General features: G+C 41.9%; 1 protein-coding gene across 3 annotated transcripts; it reads left to right on the top strand.

The window, feature by feature from the left end:
• The first annotated feature begins 146 nt into the window (after window positions 1-146).
• Window positions 147-27,856, top strand: SPG21 (SPG21 abhydrolase domain containing, maspardin). Of its 3 annotated transcripts, none has more exons than XM_060755625.2 (9): window positions 147-287; window positions 2,967-3,058; window positions 14,083-14,244; window positions 15,774-15,854; window positions 17,932-18,077; window positions 18,427-18,535; window positions 20,275-20,382; window positions 23,511-23,651; window positions 27,183-27,856. In XM_060755625.2, exons 2-9 carry the CDS (start codon window positions 2,996-2,998, stop codon window positions 27,309-27,311), a joined length of 939 nt encoding a protein of 312 aa, XP_060611608.1. In that variant the 5' UTR covers window positions 147-287; window positions 2,967-2,995; the 3' UTR covers window positions 27,312-27,856. The 3 variants fall into 3 exon arrangements, with proteins under 3 accessions (XP_060611608.1, XP_060611607.1, XP_060611609.1); XM_060755624.2 differs by lacking the exon at window positions 147-287 and adding an exon at window positions 333-459; XM_060755626.2 differs by lacking the exon at window positions 147-287 and adding an exon at window positions 2,783-2,889.

Here is a 27,856-nt window from a genome sequence, read left to right as displayed (position 1 = left end):
GGTGGTGAAATCCCCTTTAAACTTCAAGGCTTTGTGCGCATGCGTGGCTGGAGCCTCCACGTGATTCTTCCCTGCGTCCCCTTCCCGCCCCTTTATGGGGAGCCCCGCCCACTCGGCTTTGTGACGTCCGCTGATTGGCTGGCGCCGCACACCTTTCGTCTCCGCCTACTTGGAGAGACCAGGAAGTAGGGACTGGAAGATACCATTCGAGCGGGAAAAGGGGAGGGACGGTGTGTTTGTTAAGGTGGTTTCGTCCACCCGCCCGTCTCGAAACGGAGGAAAACCTGGTAAGGATTGAAAAAGAGAGGAAGGGAGTGCCTTTGTTCAGGTTTTTAGGCAGTGGGTAAGCGAGAGACCCCAAATCATGCCTTTGGGGGAGCCTAAAGAAGAATGGTAGATCCCAGCTTGCCTCCCTTAGAGGAATGGCATGCCCCTGATAGGGAAGCTGGGCTGAGTCAGGTGCCTTGTTTGTTTGTTTGTCTGTCCCTGATCTTCACCTTCTTCCTGTTGGTTGTCATTATTTGCATTATGCATTTCATAAAATACATCATGTGTATATATATTCTGTAGGTTGTATGGATTTTTGCATATATTTTTATTGATCTTGAGTTATATGAAACCTGGAACTTAGGTATATTTCAGTGATGCTAATGATTGATATAGTATTTTAATGGGGTATTTCCCCCTGCATTTTATAATCTGGTTTCTGTGTACCTTTTATGTATTATATATTATACAATATAGTACAATATATTATATCATAATATAATATAATAATTGTATATTACATATTGCATGTAATATTACTAATAAGGTTGTACAATTATTGGTAATATTACAATATAATAATATATTGTACTAATATTGTGGTATGCTAATCCTCACTTTGAGACACTTTGAGAGTGTTTGAGGACCGGGACATCCGTAGGGATACCAAGGTGTTTGTTTATAAAGCTATTGTCCTCCCAACTCTGCTATACGCCTGCGAGACGTGGACTGTCTACAGATGTTACACGCAACTCCTAGAATGATTCAACCAGCATTGCCTCCAAAAAATCCTGCAAATCTCTTGGGAAGACAAGCGGACAAATGTCAGCGTGCTAGAAGAAGCAAAGACCACCAGCATTGAAGCGATGGTCCTCTGCCATTAACTCTGCTGGACTGGCCACGTTGTCCGGATGCCCGGCCACCTTCTCCCAAAGCAGTTGGTCTACTCTCAAGAATGGAAAACGAAATGTTGGAGGACAGGAAAAGAGATTTAAAGATGGGCTCAAAGCCAACCTTGAAAACTCTGGCATAGACACTGAGAACTGGGAAGCCCTGGCACTTGAGCTCTCCAGCTGGAGGTCAGCTGTGACTAGCAGTGCTGTAGAATTTGAAGAGGCACGAACGGAGGGTGAAAGAGAGAAACATGCCAAGAGGAAGGCGTATCAGGCCAACCCCGACTGGGACCGCCTTCCACTTGGAAACCAATGCCCTCACTGTGGGAGAACATGCAGAGCAAGAATAGGGCTCCACAGTCACCTACAGACCCATCGCTAGGACACCAATCTTGGAAGACAATCCTACTCGGATAACAAGAGATCGCCTAAGTAAGTAAATATGCTAATAATGCATAATGGTGTAACATTAGAAACTGTTGACCATTTCTGTTCCCTTGGCAGCCACCTCTCCATAAAAGTCAACATTGACACTGCTATACAGCACCACCTGAGCTCTGTGAGTACAGCATTCTTCCAAATAAAGCAGGTGCTTGTTTATAAAGCTATACGCCTGCAAAACGACTGTCTACAGACGCCACACTTACTTAGGCGATCGCTTGTAGCCCGAGGATGATGGTTCTCCAAGTGTAGTGTCTTGCCGGTGAGTCCGTAGGTGGCTGTTGAGCCCTATTCATGATCCGCATGTTTTCCCATAGTGAGGACATCAGTTTCTGTGTGGAAGGCGGTCCCGGTCAGGGGCCGCCTCTTGGCAGATTTCTCCCTTTCATCATTCATTCGTGCCTCTTCGAATTCTGCAGCACTGCTGGTTGCAGCTGATCTACAATTAGAGCGCTCAAGGACCAGGGCTTCCCAATTCTTGGTGTCTATGCCACAGTTTATAAAGTTGTCTTTAAGCCCATCTTTCAATCTCTTTTCCTGTCCACCAACTTTATGTTTCCCATTCTTGAGTTGGGAGTAGAATAACTGCTTTGGGAGACGGTGATTGTGCATTCGGACAATATGGCACTAAGTCCGGTGGAGTTGATGGCGTAGGAGTATCACTTCAGTGCTGGTGGTCTTTGCTTCTTCCAGCATGCTGATATTTGTCCACCTGTCTTCCCAAGCGATTTGGAGGCAACACTGATGGAATCGTTCCAGGAGTAGAAAGTGATGCCTGTAGACAGTCCACGTTTCGTAGGCATATAGCATATAGCGTATTTTGTTCCATAGTGTTATTGCAAATGGAAAGAGACCATGAGACGCTCACCGCTTTGGTAGTGAGATATACAGTTTTCTTGGGGACTTTGCAAAGAATGTAAATAATGTCCCATAATCCTGAAGTGGAGCCTTTGGGCTGGATTGTCAAGGATCCAAACCCTTTACTTTGTCTCCCATTTTTTGTGCAGCTTTCTTCAAGTGGAATTGTACAAGGCGCACAGCTGCAGTTTGCCTTATATATAATGTAATGCATGACTGGTTTCATAGGAATTGTTTGCCCTGCCAGTGTATTTCTTGCTTTCTGTTCTTCCTGCCACTTTGTACGTAACAGACACAAACGCCGTGTTTTCAAAATCACTTCCCCTTTCTAAACATTTCTCTCAAACCGAGCCAAAGGAGCACAGTTCGAAAGAGAAGATTAATCCACTGCTCAGAGCGGCGAGCAAGCTTTGCCTTGAATGAATCCATTGTACGTCTGAGTACCTTTTGTGTTTTTAGCTGAAACGCATGTTCTTTTAGACAGAAACGTCTCCCTTTATGTTTCAGGTGTTCCTCACTGTGGGCTCGCGACCATCATGGGAGAGATTAAAATCTCTCCGGACTATAACTGGTTCAGAAGTACGGTTCCTCTCAAAAAGGTAAGTTCAACCTCTAAATATAGGCTACATCAGGTCAATAGATGCAAGGAAGCTTCTGGCTGGGTGGAGTGGCCATCTAGTTGGGTGGAGTGGCCCAGATCAAGAAATAAAATGCCCCAGGGCAGCAGAACAGAGGCCACTTTGAGTTTCCTTTGGGGAGATAAAGCGGAGAATAATAATAATAATAATAATAATAATTATTATTATTATTATTATTATTATGATATCTCGGACTTGGCAATGTTTACATGGCCTAAAGAAGTGGAGCTTCTAGGATTTTTAGTATAATGTTTTAAGTATAACCTTAGTGGCCTGAGGCCAGGGAATTTTAATAGTACATTAAATATAATATAATATAGTATAATATATTGTATAAACATATAATATTGATGTATATACAATATATATATATATATATATATATATATACACACACACACACACACACACACACACATAAATATTATATGTATATATATATTGTATATACATCAATATTATATATTAGGCTTGGGCAATCCATGGTTCTAAATGGTTCTAAAGTACTTACAAAACTAAAGTTCTGGTGGTGAAAATTTCAGAACTCTAACAAAACTCTCAAAATTTCATAATAAATGGCAGTTCCTAATTGGTTCTGTCATTAAAATCACCAATAATGAAATAATAATTAAATTTTGAAAGTTTTGTTAGAGTTCTGAAATTTTCACCACCAGAACTTTAGTTTTGTAAGTACTTTAGAACCATTTAGAACCATGGATTGCCCAAGCCTATTATATATATATAATATATATTGTATATACATATATGATATTATAATGTAATGCAATATAATAATAATAATAATAATATGATATTATAATTATATATTTATATTACATGTAATATTACTAATAATATTACCATATACTGGTATGGTGCAATATAGCAAAGTTTAATGCTGATATTGTACTATGCTAATCATGTAATATATTGTATGTAATATATACCTTGTAAGCCACTCTGAGTCCCCTTTGGGGTGAGAAGGGCGGCATATAAATGTCATAAACAAATAAATACATGTCGTATTTATTATTATTACGCTTGTATAGGGTTTATGTAATGTACTATTAGTTTATCTGGGGTTTTAATACTGTGCTTTTTGTGTCATGTAATTCTGTTGTTTTAACCATTGTTGGCCGCTTTGAATCCCATGCATGGGAGAAAAGCGTAATATAACTAAGTAAATAAACAAATGAATTTATTGTGCCAGAAGCAGATTGAGTGTACAGTTATAATGTATTTAAAAAGACACAAAGTTAAAAAACTTGGCATTATGCTAGATTTCCTTTGCCCAGAAGCTGGCCACTTGGAGTGCTTTTGTTGTTGCTGTAAGAAGGCCCTCCATTGTGCATGCGACAGGGCTCAGGTTGAATTGTAGTCGGTGGTCTATGGTTTGCTCTTCTCCACACTCTCATGTCGTGGATTCCACCCTGTAGCCCCATTTCTTAAGATTGGCTCTGCATCTCGTGGTGCCAGAGCGCAGTCTGTTCAGTGCCTTTCAGGTTGCCCACTCTTCTGTGTGCCCAGGGGGGAGTTTCTCAACTGGTCTCAGCCACTGATTGGGGTTCCAGGTTTGAGCCTGCTACTTTAGGACTCTCGCTTGCTGAGGTGTTCTTGCGAGTATCTCTGTAGATCTTCGGAAACTATTTCTTGATTTAAGGCATGACTGATATCTGTACAGAGGATACGCTGGAGATGTCACTGCCTTGGTCCTTTCATTATTGGCTGTTACTTCTGACAAATGTCAGGTGGTGCAATACTGGCTAAACTGTATAATTTCTCTAGTGTTGTGGGTTGTAGACATACTGTAATAATACGGCATGTCTCCATATCCACTGTTTTAACGTGGTGAGATGTATTCTACACTGGGCATGTGTATTCAGCAGCAGAGTAGCCAAGCGCAAGGGCAGATGTCTTCACTGTGTCTGGTTGTGATCCCCAGGTGGTTCCTGACAGCTATGTATGATATTATTTCTAGCATCTATCATGCTGCAAGTTGCTTCTGGTGCAAGATAATCAGCCATCTACAAAGACGTTGCCCAGGGGAGACCCGGATGTGTTACTATCCTGCAGGGAGGCTTCTCTCATGTCTCCAAACTTATTTAATGACATTAGATCTGAGGTTTCAGGGAACTGTGACCCGGCTGGGCAGGTGTCCCTTGTGGGTATCGAGATCTTGCTGTATGTCCTTCCGACAATCAGTTCCCTCAGTGTGTCTTGGTTTATGTATTTTAATTGTGTTTTACCTCTGTGTTTTAAGGATGTTGTATCCTGCCTTGAACCGCATGGTATTAAATAATAATAATGGTATTAAATATTATTTATTTATTTATTTATTTGCTATGCTTGTATACTGCCCCTCTCAGCCTAGAGGCGGCTTGAGTCAGTTTACATTTGGCAATCAATGCCCCACAAGATAAAATACAGTCAAAAACAATTACATATAGTATAAACCGTATAAAAACAATAACAATAAACAATTAAAATAATAAAATACAGTTCTCAGCATCTCATTATTAAAATCATTTTTCATCGCATTGTCCTGTCATTCCATGAATCTCAAATAATCAGTTATACTGCGTCTGCAAATGCCTGCTCAAACAGCCAGGTCTATATATGTATATGACCTTTTATATATGTATATGACCTTACCGTTACTATATGTATATGAATATTACTATATGTATTATGTATATTACTATATGTATATGTAGACATATAGTAAAGTTAAGGTCATATACATATATATGTATATATATGTATATATATGTATGTATATATATGTATGTATATGACCTTACCTTTACTATATGTGTGTGTGTGTGTATATATATATGTGTGTGTATATATATATATATATATAATGAATATATAACAATATAATAATAATAGGCTGTTTTACCCATCTGTCCCATGTAAGTATAATTATGGCACAATCACATGTCTCCCACAAAGGCTTGTGAGCTTCACTTCTCTGCATGGGAGTCTTAAGACTCCCATAAAAAGGGGCAGAACTCCTTTGCAATACACCAACCCATCACAGTGTGACTTAAGCAACTGTCTTTCAACACATTCTGTCACTTGGAGAAGAGAGAAAAAAAGGAGAGTGGCACAAAAGGCACGTGCAGACTTGTCTGTTGTGTGCTGCGTGAAGGAAAGTAAACTTCCAGGCTGCTATTGCTCCTGGGAAAAGGATCACAATAATGTTCCATGTTCCACCTCACCTCTGAGGAAGCTTGCCATAGATGCAGGCGAAACGTCAGGAGAAATGCTTCTAAAACATGGCCATATAGCCCAAAAAAACCCACAAGAACTGAGTGATTCCAGCCATGAAAGCCTTCGACAATACAATTTTCTATGTTGTTTGTATCTTTAAATGGGTCATATTTTGTCGTTGTAAATTAATGCGCCGTTTCGGACTTATAATGACCCTAAGGTGAATCAACGGCAGGGTTTTTGTTCACATGGGTTTGTCACTACCTTCCTCTGAGGCTGAGAGAGTACAACCCTCTTTCCAGGGGTTTTCGGTGAAAAAGCAGGGATTTGAACCAGAGTCTCCTGGAATCCTTACCCAGTGCTCAAATAATTCGGCCACTTTGGTTCTAACTGATGTGCTTGTAGTTGTTTGTTTTACATTCTGTTTGTAGTTTTAGATTCTGTTTATAGTTTAATGTTATTGTACATTTGTTTACATTTAGTTGTATCGTAAGTTTTGTAAATACATAGAGTCCCAGGTTTTAAAAGGAAGTAAAAAAGAAAGTGAAGGAAAGAAGAGAATGATAGAGAGAGAAAGAGAGAGAGAAAGAAAAAGGAAAGAAAGCGAAAAAAGAAATGGAAGGAAGGGAAAGAGAAAGGTGAAGATGGAGGGCGGAAGAAAGAAAGAAACAGAAAGAGGGAAAGAGAAAGGTAGAAAGAAAAGGAAGGATGGAAGGAAGGATGGAAGGAAGGAATAGAGAAAGAGAAAGGTAGAAAGAAAAGGAAGTGTGAGGAAGGAAGGAAGGTAGGAAGAAGGAAAGAAAGGAAAGAAAGAAAGAGAAAGAAAAGGAAGGGGGAGGAAAGAAGAGAGGAAGGATGGAAGGAAGGAAGAGAAAGGTAGAAAGAAGAAGGAAGGAAGAGAAATGGAAAGGTAGAAAGAAAAGAGAGGGAGGGAAGAAGGAAGTAAGGAAGGAAAGAGAAAGAAAGAGAACTGTAGAAAGAAGAAGGAAGGAAGGAAGAAAGAAAGATAGAAAAGGAAGGGGAAGGAAGGAAGGAGAGAAGAGAAAGGGAAAGGTAGAAAGAAAAGAGGGAGGGAAGAAGGAAGTAAGGAAGAAAGAGAAAGAAAGAGAACTGTAGAAAGAAGAAGGAAGGAAGACAGAAAGAAACAGAAATAGGGAAAGAGAAAGGTAGAAACAAAAGTAAGGGGGAAGAAGGAAGTAAGGAAAGAAGAAAGAAAGAAACAGAAAGGTAGAAAGAAAAGGAAGTGCGAGGAAGGAAGAAAGGTAGAAAGAAAGAAAAGGAAGGGAGAGGAAAGAAGGAAGGAAGGATGGAAGGAAGAGAAAGGTAGAAAGAAGAAGGAAGGAAGGAAGAGAAAGGGAAAGGTAGAGAGAAAAGAGAGGGAGGGAAGAAGGAAGTAAGGAAGGAAAGAGAAAGAAAGAACTGTAGAAAGAAGAAGGAAGAAAAGAAGAAAGAAAAAAACAGAGAAAGGAAAGAAATAAATAAAAGGAAGGATGGAAGGAAGGAAGAGATGTGTATCTTCCCTTTATGATATGCTGCCCATCTACTTGAATTGCAGCAGTATAAATTATTCTTCCATAGTTGAATGAACACAGTAACCATGTGGAAAGCATGGGGCCAACCGTATCTGCATTGAAGTTGAAGTCAATAAGTTTCGTTTGGGGCTGCTCTTCAGCCTCAGTGTTGTTGCTGCTGGTTGGCAGCATCGCTTCAGAGCTTCAGACAGGATTTTTTCTTGGTACTACCAGGGATTTAACCTGGAATCTTGGGAATGCAGACCTTTTTGTGGCCTGCCTTCTGTCTACCATGTGTACGGAAACTGATTTCATATAAGATGCTCAGCTTTAAGCTTGCCTGGTGAGTATGCATTCCCTCAGAAACATAAGCAAAGTCCCACTGGCCCTTGGCATCCACCGAGATTTGGTTCCCTTGTAAGATACCCAAATCCAAGTCCCATTGTGTGCAATGGCATAATCATATGGTCTCCCTTATATAAAACTAGCCGTCCCCTGCCACGCGTTGCTGTGGCCCAGTCTGGTGATCTGGAAAATAATGAGAAAGTGTTTGTTTCTAATATACGTAACTTCTTTATGCTTGCGGGTCAACAGTATTTCTTGTTGTTTCTTTGTCAGTGTTGATGTGGAAATTGTCTGGTTTGCTTACTTTGGAACATGCAACATATAATTGTCCTTCTTTAGATGTCCCTTTCAAATCTATGATACTATATCTGTGTTTGTGTGAATCATTCATATATCTATCTATCTATCTATCTATCTATCTATCTATCTATCTATCCATGGCTGGATGGCTCTTTGTCAGGAGGGCTTTGTTTACGTTTTCTTGCCCAGGTGAAGGGAGCTGGACTGGATGGCCTTAAGTATTTTCTGTTGGTCATGGGGGTTCTGTGTGGGAAGTTTTCCCCAATTGTGTCGTTGGTGGGGTTCAGAATGCTCTTTGACTATAGGTGAACTATAAATCCCAGTAACTACAACTCCCAAATGTCAAGGTCTATTTCCCCCAAACTCCATCTGTGTTCATATTTGGGCATATGGAATATTTGTGCCACGTTTGGTCAGATCCATCATTGTTTGAGTCCACAGTGCTCTCTGGATGTAGGTGAATTACAACTCCCAAACTCAAGGTCAATGCCCACCAAACCCTTCTAATGTTTTCTGCTGGTCATGGGAGTCCTGTGTGCCACGTTTGGTTCAATTCCATCATTGGTGGAGTTCAGAATGCGCTTTGATTGTAGGTGAACTATAAATCCCAGCAACTACAACTCCCAAATGACAAAATAGATTTTTTTTAGAGTGATGGCAGATGCTAATTATCTCCTGCTATTTGCTTTCCATTGTGGTTGGTGCTTTGGATTCGCAGACCTCTCTCGGCAGAATTTCCCAGTCTTATCAATAATAATCGAAAGTTGCTTTATCCTTTTTAAAATGGAGACTACTTACTGTTGGATTCCTGCTTTCCATCTGCCTTTTGGTGAAAAGTGCAGGTTTTCCTCGCAGCATGTGATCTTTCACATGCTTTAGAATACAGCGTTTGCTGCGGACGGACCTTCGGGATGAATTGGAGGGCTGCATTCCTTTCAAATGCCAAAATGCCAACAGAAGCATTACAATCCAAGAAAAAGAGGAAATGCCCGACTTTTGGTGTTATATCCAGTTTTAAAAGTTCAACAAATTTGACATTGAGTGAAGAAATCCAGGGTTTTTTTGATATGCAGAATATAAAGGGTCATCGTATATGGCCACTGAAATGGAAGAGAACGTTTGTCTCTGAGCTACATACATAGTGGGATCCAATATAGGATAGTTAGAGAAGTAGCTCTTATTAACACTCTCATTCAGATACACATCCAGAATTACACAGTTCTTATATTTCCCTATTATGACGATGTTTGAATTGCTCTGCAGCAGAAAAAGTTAGTTTAGTTTCCTTGTTTACTTTGATTTCTTTATAAAATAGCATTGCTTCCGTAACTGCTTTGCAACTACATATTGTTTGGCTGAGAGAGTTAAGCAAAATCCGTAACCTGGGGCTACTCAAACATGGACTGGGTCACTTTGTGAGTCATTGGTTGCTGCTCTATAGCAAGTATCCAGGAAACAAAAATCTTTTTTACTCAATGGACACATCAAATCACTCAAGACAGACTGGTTTATCTCATTTCACTTGCTCATGGGGTTATGATTTGTTTAGTTCTCCAGGAATTTTGTTTTCGTGGCTTCTTGGCTTTCATGTCAGTTTAAAACTTAATTGATGGAATATATTTTCCTACCAGTTAATTTATTTATTTACAACGTTTATATGCTGCCCTTCTCACCTCGAAGGGGACTCAGAGCGGCTTACAAGGTAACATATTACATACAATATATTATATTATTAGGTAAAGGTAAAGGTAGTCCCCTGACATTAAGTCCAGTCATGTCTGACTCTGGGGTGTGGTGCTCATCTCCATTTCTAAGCCGAAGAGCCAGCGTTGTCCGTAGACACCTCCAAGGTCATGTGGCCAGCATGACTGCATGGAGCGCCGTTACCTTCCCGCCAGAGTGGTACCTATTGATCTACTCACATTTGCATGTTTTCGAACTGCTAGGTTGGCAAAGCTAGGGCTGACAGTGGAAGCTCACGCCGCTCCCCAGAATCGAACCTACGACCTTTCGATCAACAAGCTCAGCAGCTCAGTGCTTTAACCCACTGCGCCACCGGGGGCTAATAATAATAATATTATTAGCATAGTACAATATCAGCATTAAACATTGCTAAATTACACCATACCACTATATCGTAATATTATTAGTAATATTACATGTAATATAAATATATAATTATAATATATTGTTATTATTATTATTATTATTATTATTATGTTGCATTACATTATAATATTATAAATATTATATGTATATACAATATATTATATTATATTATTAGAATAGCACAGGAGACAAGGTGGAACTGTCCCCTCGCCCTCTCTCTCTCTTCACTCTTTAAAGCCCCTCCTACCTGGATATAACACTCTGTGAATTGGATTTGCTATGCATTTATCTGTATCAAAACTACACACACACACACACACACACACACACATGCTAGGAAGGTGCCTATAAGTAATAATAATTTATACTAATAATAATCTAAGTATAAGTAAAGGTAAAGGTTTTCCCCTGACATTAAGTCCAGTCGTGTCCGACTCTGGAGGTTGGTGCCCATCTCAATTTCTAAGCCGAAGAGCCGGTGTTGTTAGTAGACACCTCCAAGGTCATGTTGCCAGCATGACTGCATGGAGCATTGTTATCTTCATGCTGGAGCAATACCTATTGATCTACTCGCATTTGCATGTTTTCAAACTGCTAGGTTGGCAGAAGCTGGGGCTGACAGCGGAAGCTCATGCCGCTCTTCGGATTCAAACCTGTGACCGTTCAGTCAACAAGTTTAGCAGCTCAGTGGTTTAACCCACTTCGCCACTGGGCTCCCAGTATAAGTATACCTATGATTATTGTTATTATTATTATCTAATAATCCCTCTATGAGGCCTCCGGTGGCTCAGCGGGTTAAGCCGCTGAGCTGCTGAACTTGCTAACTGAAAGGTTGGTGGTTCAAATCCAGGGAGCAGGGTAAGCTCCTGCTGTTAGGCCCAGCTTCTGCCAACATAGCAGTTCGAAAACATGCTAATGTGGGTAGATCAATGGGTACCGCTTCTGCGAGAAGGTAATGGTGCTCCATGCTGTCATGCTGGCCACATGACCTTGGTGCCCTCTGTGGGCAATGCCGGCTCTTCAGCTTAGAAATGGAAATGAGCACCAGAGTCAGACACAACTTAATGTCAAGGGAAAACCTTTACCTTTACTATATTGGCTAGCTGAGGGATTGGCTAGCTGTAATGCAAGAGTAGCTTTTCCAGGCCCTTCGTCCTATAATATTATTTATTTATTATTTATTTAAAACATTTATATTCCGCCCTTCTCACCCTGCTTTCGAGCAGTCTTCAAAGGCAACCCCATGTAGAGTGCGTTGCAGTAGTCTATCCTAGATGTAACGAGAGTGTGGACCACCGTGGCCAAGTCTTTTCTCGGAAATTATTTTCCTATTTGCAGAGAAAGAACCATAGAATCACAGAGTTGGAAGAGACTCCCAGGGGCCATCCAGCCCAACCCCCTTCTTCCAGGCACCATCAAAGCCTGCCTGACAGATAGCCATCCAGACCGATATTTCAGAATTAAGTGTTCAGAATCGGAAAACGTAATTTGGCCTGCCATCCTGTGTACATTCAGTCAGTAAGAAGGTTTATTAAACTTGATGGTGTGTGCTTTTGTGTAGGCAAGCACAACTTAGTGTGTTAGTCAGCATCTCCAGCTGCCCAAAGTCGATGCGTAGATTCACCGACACTTTTCTTTCCGAAGCGACTTTCCCTTTTGTTGCTCTGACTAGATCTGTGGTCACAAGTTCTAGAAAAGGAAACCGACTTCTCTTGTTTCTGTCCACTGAAGCTTGAAAAGCCAAACTGTTCATCCCGAGTGTGTTTTGGGTCTCATGATCTGGGGATGAGGAGCCCAGCGAAAGCCTGACTTCTGGGGATTTGAGAGCTATTTCCGTCTTCGCTTCCGAGGGAGAATGCCTCGATGCTCACATGCTTTGCTTTCCACCCCCCTTTTGCGTATTTCTTAAGGGAGGAGGTTTGCATTCACTCTTTAGGTGACTTACGGCCTTTGTACTTTGGCCAAGAGCTTGGCTTTCCTCAAACATGTTTGGAGTCCAGCCTGAAACAAACATCACTTGATATACTATGTTGACCCAAGTCAAATGCACCATTGAATTTAATAATAATAATAATAATAATAATAATAATAATAATAATAACTTTATACCCTGCCATCATCTCCCCCAACGGCTTACATGGGGCCAAGCCCGAACAACAAATTACAATACAAAAATACAAATTGCAATAAAATAAACAACATAACAATAATAATTTAAGGCGGCCCTCAATTTTCAAAACCCTGGAACTAAAAAAGCTGTTTAGCAATCATAGAATCATAGACTTGGAAGAGACCTCATGGGCCATCCAGTCCAACCCCCTGCCAAGCAGCAGGAAAATTGCATTCAAAGCACCCCTGACAGATGGCCATCCAGCCTGTTTAAAAGCTTCCAAAGAAGAAGCCTCCACCACACTCCCGGGCAGAGAGTTTCACTGCTGAACAGCTCTCACAGTAAGGAAGGTTCTTCGTAATGTTCAGCTGGAATCTCCTTTCTTGTAGTTTGAAGCCATTGTTCTGCGTCCTGGTCTCCAGGGCAGCAGAAAACAAGCTTGCTCCCTCCTCCCTGTGACTTCCTATCACATATTTATACATGGTTATCATGTCTCCTCTCATCCTTCTCTTCTTCAGGCTAAACATGCTCAGCTCTTTAAGCCACTCCTCATAGGGCTTGTTTTCCAGACCCTTGATCATTTTTAGTCGCCCTCCTCTGGACGCATTCCAGCTTGTCAATATCTCTCTTCAATTGTGGTGTCCAGAATTGGACACAATAGAAGGAGGAAGAGGAAGAGTAAAAGTAAGAGGAAGAGGAGGAGGAGGAGGAGAGAAGGAGAAGGAGTTTATTTTTCTACCCCGCCTCCATCTCCCCGAAGGGACTCGGGGTGGCTTACATGGGGCCCAAGCCCAGGCGGGCATCTGTTGGGAAGGCTTTGACTGTGTCTTCCTGCCTGATGGAAGGGGGTTTGACTAGGTGTCCTTTGGGGGTCTCTTCCAGTTCTTTGGGCTGCCTGGGGTTCCAGGGGAGTCTTTTTCTATTAAACTGAGGCTGGATGGGTGTCTGTTGGGAAGACTTTGACTGTGTCTTCCTGACTGGCGGAAGGGGGTTGGACTAGATGCCCTTTAAGGGTTTCTTCTAAATCTGTGGACTGCCTGGAATTCCAGTGGGGTCTCCGTCTATTAAACTGAGGCTGGATTGGTGTCTGTTGGGAGGACTTTAACTGTGTCTCCCTGCCTGGCAGAAGGGGGTTGGACTGGATGCCCCTTGGGGGTCCCTTCTAACTGTAGTAAAGTATGGACTGCCTGGGAGTCATTCTAGTTGGAAGGCAACCTTTGGGAGGTGGGGGAGAGCATTTTTCGTGCACCACACCTGTGAAGTACAGGTGACACACTCCTATGTTGCGACACACCATTTGGAAAGCCTTAGCAGAGAAAAGTATGCCTACGTGTGTCCAAAGCATCTCTTGCTTAAAATGTACAATTTTGGTTTTCTCTGAACGTGCCTTGCAGATCATCGTAGATGATGACGACAGTAAGGTTTGGTCGCTCTACGACGCGGGACCCCGGAACATCCGTTGCCCCCTGATCTTCCTCCCTCCAGTCAGCGGGACGGCTGATGTCTTCTTCCAACAGATTCTGGCCTTGTCCGGATGGGGCTACAGAGTCATTGCCGTGAGTCCCTTTGGCACAGCCTAGGCATTCTCCGCCTCTGAAACAAGGGCCAGACTAAAGTTAACACTGGCTTTTTGTACCTTATTAAAGCCGCATGAAAACGAGGTGCTTTTCTGCATAGCACCCATAGAAATCTCTGTCGTGTCTACTATAGCATCATAAAATCATAGATATTTAGAGTTGGAAGAGACCCCCTAAGGGCCATCTAGTCCAACCTAATTTGGCAAGGGAGAATTATGCATTATATATACTACAACTTAGGATATAGTGCAATATATTATATAATACTAATAGCATAATATGCTGGTAATGTAATATATATAGTCGTGTCAGGAGTGACTTGAGAAATTGAAGTTGCGTGCGTGTGTATATATATATGGATGGGTGTCTGTTGGGAAGGCTTTGACTGTGTCAATATATATATTGTCGTGTCAGGAGTGACTTGAGAAATTGAAGTTGTGTGTGTGTGTGTATATATATATATATATATATTGTTTGGGTTTTTTTGTAATGTCAGGAGTGACGAGAAACTGCAAGTTGCTTCTGGTGTGAGAGAATTGACAGTCCGCAACGACGTTGCCCAGGGGACGCTCAGATGTTTTGATGTTTTATCATCCTTGTGGGAAGCTTCTCTCATGTCCCCGCATGAGGAGCTAGAGCTGACAGGGGGAGCTCATCCATGCTGTCCCTGGATTCGAGCCTGCGACCTGTCAGTCTTCAGTCCTGCCAGCACAGGGGTTTAACTCACTGCGTCACCGGGGGCTCCATATATTGTGGTATAATAATATAGTACAATATAATAATATATAATAATATAATTGCATATTATATATTGCATATATATATTCTCACACCAAAAGCAACTTGCAGTTTCTTAAGTTGCTCCAGACACTATTTATATATATATATATATATATATAGAGAGAGAGAGAGAGAGAGAGAGAGAGAGAGAATGTAATATTACTAATAATATTGCAGTATTGTTGTATAGTACAATATAATAATATATAATACTAATATTGTTCTATGCTAATAATATTGTATAATTATACATTATAGTACAATATAATAATATATAATACTAATATTGTGCTATGCTAATAATATAATATAATTATACATATAATATTAATAATATTGTAATGCAATACAATATAATACTACTAATCAATATAATAATATATATTACTAATATTGTGCTATGCTAATAATATATTTTATATACATATAACATTAATGATAATAACAATAGAATAATATACTATTAGTATAAGCCTTAAGCGGCTGAGGGAGAAAAGGAAAGGGCCTGAGGATGTTAGGAATTGTGGGAGTTCCAAAACCCCTGGAGGGCTAAAGATTGCCCTTGCCTGATCTAGAAAGTAACCAGTACAGTACGGGACATTATGTACAGTCCCAAAGAGGAACATTCCCCTGCCTTGAGTTAGTACTGAAAAAAAAATGCCGGGTAGCATAAGGAGTGAAAATGATGGCTCTTTTCCGTTTCTAACCCACCTTTTTCATGATTTCAGTTGCAGTATCCAGTGTACTGGGAGATTTTTGAATTCTGCGATGGATTCAGAAAACTGTTAGACCATCTACAGCTGGATAAAGTTAGTATTCCCTGTGACTGAAAAAATATACCCTGTTCTTACAAAAAAGTGTTAAGATTGTTAATAATTTGGTGCATTTCTCCAAGGAAAGGGACAATCTTTCCTATTATATTTACCTATGCTAATAATGCCTTCTTGAAAGAAGACATTGGTGCCTTGAGTTCAATGATGTCTTGCTTTTTGAAGCCCAGAATGGATAGATTTCCTTTCTCTTTGGGGAGATAAAGCAGGGTATAAACAAATATAACAACAACAACAACAACTTGGGAAGTGTCTGACATGTGATCCAATGCAACAGCCAGCAGAGTGTCTGCTGTGAACTCATCTTGTTGTGTTACAAATAATAATAATACATACATACATACTACAGCTGGACAACATCAAACGTGAACATGTGAAAACTGTGATCAGCAAAGAATACATTCAAAGGGTCAGATCAATTCTCAAAAGCAAGCTCAATGGAGGCAATACCATCAAGGCCATAAACACCTGGGCCATACCTGTCATGAGATATACTGCTGGCATCATAAACTGGACACAGGCAGAACTGGACAATTTGGACAGAAAAACAAGAAAACTCATGACCATTCATAATTCATTACATCCTTGTAGTGATGTTGACCGGCTCTATCTGCCTAGAAAGTCTGGTGGCAGAGGACTTTTACAAGTCAAACAAGCAGTCGAAGAAGAAAAAACACGCCCTGGCAGAATAAGTCAAGGAAAGCCAAGAACCTGCTTAAATTGAAGTCGATAATCGGAAACTTCTCAAAGCACAGCAGACAAAGAACCAGTACAAGAAAACTGCACTCCAAACCAGAGCTGACAGCTGGCACAACAAAGCATTGCATGGGCAGCTCCTTGACAACATTGAAGGAAAAGGTGATAAGGAGAAGACCTAGTTATGGCTCATGAATGGAACAATGAAGAAGGAGAGAGAAGGCCTCTTTCTTGCAGCCCAGGAGAAAGCCATCAGAACAAATGCAATTAAGACCAGGATCGAAAAATCAGCTGATGGCACAAAATGCAGACTGTACAAGAAAGCTGATGAACCCATGGATCATATCCTCAGTTGTTGCAAGAAAATCGCACAGACGGACTACAAACGGAGGCACAACTCTGTGGCCCAAATGATTCACTGGAACTTATGTCACAAGTACCACCTGCCAGCAGTAAAGAATTGGTGGGATCATAAACCCGCAAAGGTAGTGGAAAATGAACATGCAAAAATATTGTGGGACTTTTGAATCTGGACTGACAAAGTTTTGGAACACAATACACCAGACATCATGATTGTGGAAAAGAAAAATGTCTGGATTATTGATGTTGCCATACTGGGTGACAGTTGCATTGAGGAAAAACAACAGGAACTTTGAAGACCTCAAAATCGAACTGCAAAGGCTCTGGCATAAACCAGCACAAGTAGTCCCAGTGATCATCGGCACACTGGGTGCCGTGCCAAAAGATCTCAGTTGGCATTTGGAAACAATAGTAAAGGTAAAGGTAGTCCCCTGACATTAAGTCCAGTCATGTCTGACTCTGGGGTGTGGTGCTCATCTCCATTTCTAAGCCGAAGAGCCAGCGTTGTCCGTAGACACTTCCAAGGTCATGTGGCCGGCATGACTGCATGGAGCGCCGTTACCTTCCCGCCGGAGCGGTACCTATTGATCTACTCACATTTGCATGTTTTCGAACTGCTAGGTTGGCAGGAGCTAGGGCTGACAGCGGACGCTCACGCCGCTCCCCGGAATCGAACCTGCGACCTTTCGATCAACAAGCTTAGCAGCTCAGTGCTTTAACCCACTGCGCCACCGGGGGCTCCCGGAAACAATAAACATCGACAAAATCACGATCTCTCACCTGCAAAAGGCAACCTTACTTGGATCTGTGCACATCATTCAAAAATACATCACAAGGTCCTAGATGCTTGGGAAGTGTTCGACTTGTAATTTTGTGATACGAAATCCAGCATATAGATCTCGTTTGCTCTGACATAGTGTGCTTTTGTGTCAGTAAAATAATAATAATAATCATCATCATCATCATCATCTTCTAAGCTGTTTTTGCTTTCTACAATTAGGTTCACATCTTTGGTGCATCTTTAGGGGGATTCCTAGCACAGAAATTTGCAGAATACACCCACAAATCGCCCAGAGTCCAGTCGCTGGTTCTGTGCAATGCCTTCAGCGATACCTCCATTTTCAACCAGACATGGACTGCAAACAGGTGAGATGCTGCCCAAATAAACAAGTCTCCTCGTTAGATGAGTGCATTGTGCTTACAAGCCATGTGTTAGGAAAATACATCTTGGCCTTGGCAAAGCTATATTATTATTTTGTCTTTACCCCAAGGGCTACACTTGATGCGCGAGTCCCACCAGTATTGTATTCCCTCCCATTGTCCCTGTTAGTTTAAACAAGCTTAACAAGTGTCTGTGTTGCCAAATATCAGTCTGTGTGCAAATATTTAACGTCAACAGTGCGTTCGATGCCATGTTTAGCTTGGACCGTTTCAGGGCTTTTCCTGGAGGCTAGGGAAAGAGGTGAAAACCACTGTTGCTTTGCTCTCTTTTCAGCTTTTGGCTGCTGCCTGCCTTTATGTTGAAGAAAATTGTCCTTGGAAACTTTGCATCCGGTCCCGTTGACCCCGAAATGGCAGATGGAATTGATTTCATGGTCGATAGGGTAAGGATTCCCTAAAGGTTAAAGGGCATAATGGGGGTCTCCTGGTTCTGAGGTTTATGTGCTGCTGCTACATTTTCCTCTTCCCTCCTTATTCCTTTTTCAATTTTTGTCATGGAAAAAGGTAGAGAGTTTCAGAAAAACATCTATTTCTGTTTTATTGACTCTTCTAAAGCCTTTGACTGTGTGGATCATAATAAATTGTGGCAAGTTCTTGGTTGTATGGTGATTCCAAGCCACCTTGCTTGTCTCCTGAGGAATCTGTATAAGGACCAAGTACTACTACTACTTAGACGATCCCTCGTTGTCTTCCAGGATCAGTGTGCTGGCAGTGGGTTGTAGGTGACTTTGGAGCCCTATTCTTGATCTGCATGATCTGGAGTGAGGGCATTGGTTTCCAGGTGGAAGGCAGTCCCAGTCGGGGTTGGCTTGATACCCCTTCTTCTTGGAACGTTTCTCCCTTTCGCCCTCCATTCGTGCCTCTTCAAATTCTACAGCACTGCTGGTCACAGCTGACCTCCAGCTGGAGTGCTCAAGGGCCAGGATTTCCCAGTTCTCAGTATCTATGCCAGAGTTTTTAAGGTTGGCTTTGAGCCCATCTTTAAATCTCTTTTCCTGCCCACCAACATTCTGTTTTCCGTTCTTGAGTTCGGAGTAGAGCAACTGCTTTGGGAGACGGTGGTCAGGCATCTGGACAACGTGGCCCATCCAGCGGAGTTGATGGCGGAGGACCATCGCTTCAATGCTGGTGGCCTTTGCTTCTTACCGCACTCTGACATTTGTCCACTTGTCTTCCCAAGAGATTTGCAGGATTTTCCAGAGACAACACTGATGGAATCATTCCAGGAGTTGCATGTGATGTCTGTAGACAGTCCACGTTTCACAGGCATATAGCAGGGTTGGGAGGACAATAGCTTTATAAACAAGCACCTTGGTATCCCTACAGATGTCCCGTCCTCAAACCAAGTAGCAACAACAAGGACCAAGTAGCAACAGTAAGAACAGATCACAGAACGACAGACTGGTTCAAGATTGGGAAAGGAGTATAGCAGGGCTTTCTACTCTCACCCGACCTATTCAACTTGTATGCAGAACACATCATGCAATGTGTGGGGCTTGATGAATCCAAGGCTGGAGTTAAAATTGCTGGAAGGTGTTGGAGGGGCTTTCTTTTTCTTTCCTTCTCTCCTCATATCTTTCTCCCTTTCCTTCCCTCCTTTTTCCTTCTTCTCCCTCTCCCTCCCTCCCTTCGTTCCTTCCTTCCTTCCCCCCTTCCTTTCCTGTTTCTTTCCCCTTCCCTTCCTTCTGTTTTCCTTTCTTTCCCTTCTTTTTCCCTTCCTTCCTTCCTTCCTTCCTTCCTTCCTTCCTTCCTTCCTTTTTCTCCTTTCTCCAGCTCCAAGGGGGTCTACTTCACATCATTTCCATGTCAACGTGGTTCTTTCCTTCCTTCATCTCCTCTCTTCGCCTTTCTTTCCCCAGTAACATCACAGATGGCCACTTCAGCTGGCAACAGCCAATCCAGCATCACCACAAAGGGCCACTTCACCTTGCAACAGCTTTTGTGGCAGAGGTAGAGCAACAAACAGGGAGGCAGGCTTTGACTGTTATATAAATAGATCATAAGTGTGGAGGCAGGAATTAAGTCACCAGCTCATTTTTGTGGATGAGCAGTTCAAAAATGCTTTCAGAAGTTAATCTTCTCAAACAGCTTAACCTTCTGATGTTTTCCTTTGTTTTGAAAGCTGGAGACCCTGGGCCAAAGTGAGCTTGCCTCGAGGCTCACACTCAACTGCCAAAATTCCTATGTGGAACCTCACAAAATCCGGGACATTCCTGTTACCATCATGGATGTAAGTAATGGCGGGCTTCATTTTTTGGGGTTGCACGTGAAGGTTGCGTGCAAGATGATCCCATGGTGCCAGCTATCCAAATCCTTTATTTTCCCAGCCAAACCTCTCTCTACACACACACTCACACACACACATATACACACACATACATGTATGCCCGCACTGTATATACTCGAGTATAAGCTGAGGGTGGGAAACATAGCAGCTACTGGTCAATTTTAAAATAAAAACAGATAGCAATAAAATTAGATGAATTGAGGCATCAGTAGGTGAAATGTTTTTGAATATTTACATAAAACAGTAATTTAAGATAAGACTATCCAACTCTGATTAAACCATTATTCTAGCCTTCTTCAGTGTAAATGTGCATATGTTTCTTTCCAATAAGAATAAAGAGAGTAAAATAATAGATGCAATGATAATAATAATAATACAGTAAAATAATTGAAATGTAGTAACAGTATTTATTTCCTAGGGAAAAGGGGGAAATAACATTCTTAAAGACAAACTCCCTAGCAGATTGCAAGGAGAAAATATAGACAAAAATGTATAACACCACCAAGGAGAAGAATGGAAGTCAAATTGTGTTTGTTTTATTTGTGCGCATGTTTTGTAGATTTTTTCTTTTTTCTTTCCCTTTCTTTTTTCTCAGCGACATGTAACGTATATGCATTTTTATCCTTATGAAACCCATAAGGGCCTCCTATGAACCAGCTAGGATGTTAAGATAGTCTGGGGAGGCCCTGCTCTCGGTCCTGCATCAAAAATACGGCTGGCGGGGACGAGAGACAGGGCCTTCTCAGTGGTGGCCCCTCGGCTGTGGAACACCCTTCCTACAGAAATTAGATCGGCCCCCTCCCTGTTGACATTTTGGAGGAAAGTAAAGACCTGGTTGCTCGAGCAGGCATTTGAATAGGCAGTGTAACGAATATAGGAATATGGAACAATTGGATGATGAGACTGGATCTTGATTTTAACGATGAGACGATAATGAGATGTTATGATGTTTAATTTATTGTTATAATGCTATTGTTTTAATTGTTTTTAACTGTTTTATGATGTTTTAAGCATTGAATTTTGCTATTGTGAACCGCTCTGTGTCGCCCAAGGGCAGAGAAGAGCAGTATACAAATATAGTAAATATATAGTAAATCTTGGAAATAATGAACATGGATGAACTAACTTATTGGCTATCTCCAAATGAAGGAATGCCAAAGAATCAAACAAACTGGGACTTGGTAAAAAGTTATTTTGAACACCAAAAAATAGAGATGATTTAAGCAAAAAGATGAAAGACACTTAAGGAAGCTGTTATCAAAATATTTTTTTAATATACAAATAGACATAAGATCTTCAAAGCAATAGAGCAGTGGTTCTCAACCTTCCTAATGCCATGACCCCTAAATATAGTTCCTCATGTTGTAGTGACCCCCAACCATGGATGGGGCCTCCTGCTCGCCTCTCGCGTCCCCCAAAGCCGGGGGGGGGGCGCAGGAGGCAAGCGGCAAAGGCCCCCTCCATGGCTGCAGCCATGGATGGGGCCTCCCGCTCGCCTCTCGCATCCCCCGAAGCCAGGGGGCGCAGGAGGTGAGTGGGGAAGCCCCCCTCCATGGCTGCAGCCATGGAGGGGGGCCTCCCGCTCGCCTCTCGTGTCCCCCGAAGCCGTGGGGCGCAGGAGGCGAGTGGGGAAGCCCCCCTCCATCGCTGCAGCCATGGATGGGGCCTCCCGCTCGCCTCTCGTGTCCCCCGAAGCCGGGGGGCGCAGGAGGCGAGTGGGGAAGCCCCCCTCCATCGCTGCAGCCATGGATGGGGCCTCCCGCTCGCCTCTCGCGTCCCCCGAAGCCGGGGGGCGCAGGAGGCGAGTGGCGAAGGCCCCCTCCAAGTCTGCAGCCATGGATGGGGCCTCCCGCTCGCCTCTCGTGTCTCCCGAAGCCGGGGGGCGCAGGAGGCGAGCGGGGAAGCCCCCCTCCATGGCTGCAGCCATGGATGGGGCCTCCCGCTCGCCTCTCGCGTCCCCCGAAGCTGTAGGGCGCAGTAGGAGAGCGGGGAAGGTCCCCTCCATGGCCGCGGCTGTTTGGCTCACATAGGAGCCGGCAGCCATTTTGGGGGGCAGGGCCAACCAAGGCGGCTTTGCAACCCCCGGAAAATGGCCCAGCGACCCCCTTGGGGGTCGCGACCCCCAGGTTGAGAACCGCTACAATAGAGGGAAGTCTGTTTTTATTTTATTTTTAACATATTTTTTTGTTTTTTGGGGGGTTGTTTTTTGTCTACTTTTTACTTTTTATTACTATTACTTTTTTTATCTTTACTTTTTAAGTTTTTCACATTGTTCAAATTCCCGGCTCAGCTCTTCTTTTTTTCCTACTTTTCTATCTTTTTAGAAATATTCCCCCACTTTCCATGTAACCTTATATTTTGCAGAAAAAATAAAAAACTATTTGGAAAAAAAGAAGAAGAGAAACTGCAGTAATAATAAAGTAAATAATAACAGTAATAATAAAGTAAAATAACAAATGCAATAATAATAATGATAATAATAGTTAAATAATAAATGTATAACAATAATAAATCGATTAAAATAATAAATGTAATAACAATAATAAATAGAGAAAAATAATAAATGTAATATGTTTTTGGTCTTGATGTTTTGAAAGTATCTTTGCTAAGATCCTAAAAGGAAATAAATGTGTGTGATGGGGAGGCAGAGAGAGATCTAGTGGAGCCTTTGTATATTTCCAAGATTCCAGTCTGTTCCTTCAGATGCATAGAGTGGAACCAGAGAAAGGAAAGGGAGTAATTTCCCATTATCACACTGAACTATATAGTCCTGCAAAGACATCAAGGCAGATCGCATGGGAGGTTGCAGACAATGACAGTTGGCACCACTAACTCTACTACTAATAATATGATATTATAATTATATATTTATATTACATGAAATATTACTAATAATATTACAGTAGACTTGATATAGTCCAATATAGCAATATTTAAAACTGATATTGTACTATGTTAATAATATATTGTATGTATATATACCTTGTAAGCTGCTCTGAGTCCCCTTCGGGGTGAGAAGGGCGGCATATCAATGTCGTAAATAAATAAATAAATAACTCTGTGTCTTCTAGGTCTTTGACCAGAGTGCTCTTTCCACCGAAGCCAAGGAGGAGATGTATAAGCTGTACCCCAACGCGAGGAGAGCCCATCTCAAGACTGGGGGCAACTTCCCTTACCTCTGCAGAAGCGCCGAAGTCAACCTCTATATCCAAGTAAGGCTCTCTTCATGCCATTTACCCCATGAACATATTGACTCGAATCTAATGCTCACCTTTTTTTGGCTAAATGACTTTGCCAAAATTAGGGTGCGTATTGGATGTGCATAATGTGGTAATGCCTCAGCAGACTACAAATCCTAGCATTGCATAGCATTGAGCCATTAAATTAGAGTTGAGGTCCCTCAAAGAAGAGCTCCTGAAGCAGCTTCCCCTTTCACTTTGATTCAGCACTGAGATTACCAACCGTATGACACAAATCTAACTGTTGTTGTTGTTGTTGTTGTTGGTCATTCGTTCAGTCGTCTCCGACTCTTCGTGACCTCATGGACCAGCCCACGCCAGAGCTCCCTGTCGGCTGTCACCACCCCCAGCTCCTTCTAGGTCAGTCCAGTCACTTCAAGGATGCCATCCATCCATCTTGCCCTTGGTCGGCCCCTCTTCCTTTTGCCTTCCACTTTCCCCAGCATCATTGTCTTCTCTAGGCCTTGCTGTCTCCTCATGATGTGGCCAAAGTACTTCAACTTTGTCTCTAGTATCTTTCCCTCCAGTGAGCAGTCGGGCTTTATTTCCTGGAGGATGGACTGGTTGGATCTTCTCGCAGTCCAAGGCACTCTCAGAACTTTCCTCCAACACCACAGTTCAAAAGCATCGATCTTCCTTCGCTCAGCCTTCCCTAAGGTCCAGCTCTCACATCCGTAGGTGACTACAGGGAATACCATGGCTTTAACTAGGCGGATCTTTGTTGTCAGTGTGATGTCTCTACTCTTTACTATTTTATCGAGACTGGACATTGCTCTCCTCCCAAGAAGGAAGCGTCTTCTGATTTCCTGGCCACAGTCTGCATCTGCAGTCATCTTTGCACCTAGAAATACAAAGTCAAATCTAATGCACATCCTAATTTTGGTGTAGTCGTTTAGCTCAAAAAAGGCAATCATTCAATTTGAGTAAACAGGGTAATTATTTCCTCCTTCTCCTGCTTTGTGAGGTTCTCATAAGTTATGTGCTGTGTTTGCAACATTCGGGGCATGCCTTGAATTATTGTGCTCATTGTGTGGGTGTAATTATACAAATGTCTTTGGATCAGAAAAACATGGTATTACACTACCTCGTTCCTATATGTCAGTTGGCTATATCATCGTTATAAGATGATACCAAAAAGTGGCATGATTAGTGAAATAAAGAAAAGCTGATCCCCCACCAGACTACAAATCCCAGCAGTGCGTAGCATTGAGCCCTGGCCATTAAATTAGAGGTGATATCCCTCAAAGAGGAGTTTCTGAAGCAGCTTCCTCTTATGCTTTGGTTCAGCACTAAGATGATTGTATGACACAAATCCTAATTTTGGCTTAGTCGTTTAGCCCAAAAATGTGGGCATTAGATTTGAGTAAATAGGGGACATACAGGGAATGTTGTGATGCTTGGAAGCCATTCCAGAAAGCAATACATGAATGCAAAGCCTAGTATAAAATGTATTCATTCATACATATTTTTCAAGAAAAGATGTTTTAAAATATCAACAAATATTAATAGCATTGTTTGTTAATGATAAAAGACAACAGTTTCCTTGTAATAATTAGAAAAAAATGAAAAATTGCCTTAGCTATTGGTCCCAGTAAAAATTCCATTGTAATTCATCCAATAACTTCACAGTGGTCTTCAAATTAGTGGACTTTCCTGAATCCATCTTTCTATGTTGTTTATTGGGTCTTCAATTGTACATACGAGGTTGTCTGCGAAAGCTCTCATTTTATATGACTCTTTACCTCTTTTTAGTCCCTTTAATTCTTCTTCATCTCGTATAGCATTTAGCAAAATTTCCAAGGCCATTATAAATATCAGTGGGGATAAAGGACATCCCTGTCTTGTTCCTTTTTGCACTTTTATCTTTTCTGTTACCTATTCATTTATCTATATTTTTGCCTCTTGTTCCTTATATATTGCCTGGATTGCATTGAAAAAGGAGTGTCCCACACCCATCTCTTTAAATCGTAGTTTAAAGAAGTCCCAACTTAGGTTGTCGAATGCATTTTCTGCATTGACTGATAGAATTGCAAGCTCTTTTTCGCTGTGCATTTCATAATATTCCAAGACATCAGTTATGTTTCTTACATTATCTTTAATTTTTCTGTTGGGCAGGAATCTGGTTTGCTCTTCTTTTATCCATGTAGTTAAAATGCTTTTAGTCTTTCTGCTATTATATCATATATATATGTGTGTGTGTGTGTGTGTGTGTGAATGATGTTGTAATCTGTATTGAACAAAGAAATCAGCCTGTAATTTTTTACATTGGTTGGATCTGTGTCTTCTTTGTGTATCATTGTTATATCTGCAGTTTTCCATGAATTTGGTATTATTCCTATTATTTCTTAGTTGATTTTTCATTCTTACTAGAGTCATTGTATATGAATTTGTTATACCTTTCCTGCCACCTTGTGTTCCGAATGGTTTATTTTATTTATCGTGTCAGGCAACCGAACGGTTGTATTACATTTTTGCCTCAAGAAGGTCCTCCCTTGTGCATGTGGCAGGGCTCAGGTTGCATTGCAGTAGGTGGTCAGTGGTTTGCTCTTCTCCACACTCACATGTTGTGGATTCCATTTTGTAGCCCCATTTCTGAAGGTTGGCTCTGCATCTCGTGGTGCCAGAGTGCAGTCTGTTCAGCGCCTTCCAAGTCGCCCAGTTTTCTGTGTGCCCAGGGGGGAGTCTCTCCTTGGGTATCAGCCATTGGTTGAGGCTCTGGGTTTGAGCCTGCCACTTTTGGACTCTCGCTTGCTGAGGTGCTCCATTGAGTGTCTCTGTAGATCTTAGAAAACTATTTCTTGATTTAAGTCGTTGACGTGCTGGCTGATGCCCAAACAGGGGATGAGCTGGAGATGTCTCTGCCTTGGTCCTTTCACTATTGGCTGCTACTTCCCGGTGGATGTCAGGTGATGCAATACTGGCTAAGCAGTGTAATTTCTCCAGTGGTGTAGGGCGCAGACACCCCGTGATAATGTGGCATGTCTCATTCAGAGCCACATTCACTGTTTTAGCGTGGTGAGATGTGTTCCACACTGGGCATGCATACTCAGCAGCGGAGTAGCACAGCGCAAGGGCAGATGTCTTCACTGTTTCTGGTTGTGATCCCCAGGTTGTGCCAGTCAGCTTTCGTATGATATTGATTCTAGCATCAACTTTTTGCTTGATATTCAGGCAGTGCTTCTTGTAGGTCAGGGAACGGTCCAGAGTGACTCCCAGATATTTGAGTGTGCTTCAATGCTCCAGTGGGATTCCTTCCCAGGTGATCTTCAGAGCTCGGGATGCTTATCTGCTCTTTGAGATGGTTGAACAGAAGCTCTCCGAAGCTCTAGGTACTTTTACTGCCTACTACAGGGAAAACCAGCAGATCCCTAATCCATCTTAAACACAGACATGTGCTTTTTCATCTCCAGAATAGTGAATTGTATGGTTTGCTTTACCAATAAATAAATAAATAAGGTACATACAGGAAGAGGGATTACTTCTGTCCATGTCTCTCTTCCCCAGATACACTTGCTCCAGTTCCACGGCACCAGATACGCCGCCATCGACCCTTCCATGATCAGCGCTGAAGAACTCGAGGTCCAAAAAGCCAATCTCCAAACCAGTGCTGAGCCGGATCCGGAGACGTTGTAGTCCTTAGGATCCCGCTTCTCCCAGACAACAATCGCATCTTTCCAACTTTTGCCTTTCCTTTACTACTAAAGCGGCGAGAGTCGTTTCCTTCTGCGAAGCTGGACCAGTTTCCGTGAAACGGAACACTTTCTCATACATGTCACATGACACAACGTTCAGGACGCCATGTTTGGAGGACTCCTTGAAAGCAACAATCTAAGGAAACTTTTGCTACCAAAGGCTTCACTCTTGTGTTCTTAAAGAAAATAATCTTTTTTAAAATATACATATATACATACATAGAGGTGTATGTATATATATATATATATATATATCCATACAGAGAGGGTGTGCGTGTGTGTGTATATCATGAGCATATTGCATATGCCTGGAGATTTGTTTATCATTTGAATATTTAGTTTTTAAAGCGATGTCCAAGTGCCAATGTTGGTATTACTTTTCTTTCTTTGCTTCTTATCGACTTTTTGCAATCAGAACATTATTATTATTATTATTTTGGGTAAAATTGCCTTGCTGCCTCAATAAACCTTTGGAATAAAAATTCA

Source organism: Anolis sagrei, chromosome 9 (assembly GCF_037176765.1).
Source record: "Anolis sagrei isolate rAnoSag1 chromosome 9, rAnoSag1.mat, whole genome shotgun sequence".
Classification (NCBI taxonomy): Eukaryota; Metazoa; Chordata; class Lepidosauria; order Squamata; family Dactyloidae; genus Anolis; species Anolis sagrei.
Note: the sequence above shows the minus strand (reverse complement) of the source record. Positions and strands in the feature narration are given on the sequence as shown.

Bases quoted from the DNA above. Each gene is read 5' to 3' on its own strand.
- SPG21 (XM_060755625.2), top strand. From the start codon at position 2,996: ATGGGAGAGATTAAAATCTCTCCGGACTATAACTGGTTCAGAAGTACG. The intron at 14,245-15,773 runs GTGAGTCCCTTT...TCATGATTTCAG, and splicing joins GGGGCTACAGAGTCATTGCC to TTGCAGTATCCAGTGTACTG. The intron at 18,078-18,426 runs GTGAGATGCTGC...CTCTCTTTTCAG, and splicing joins CAGACATGGACTGCAAACAG to CTTTTGGCTGCTGCCTGCCT.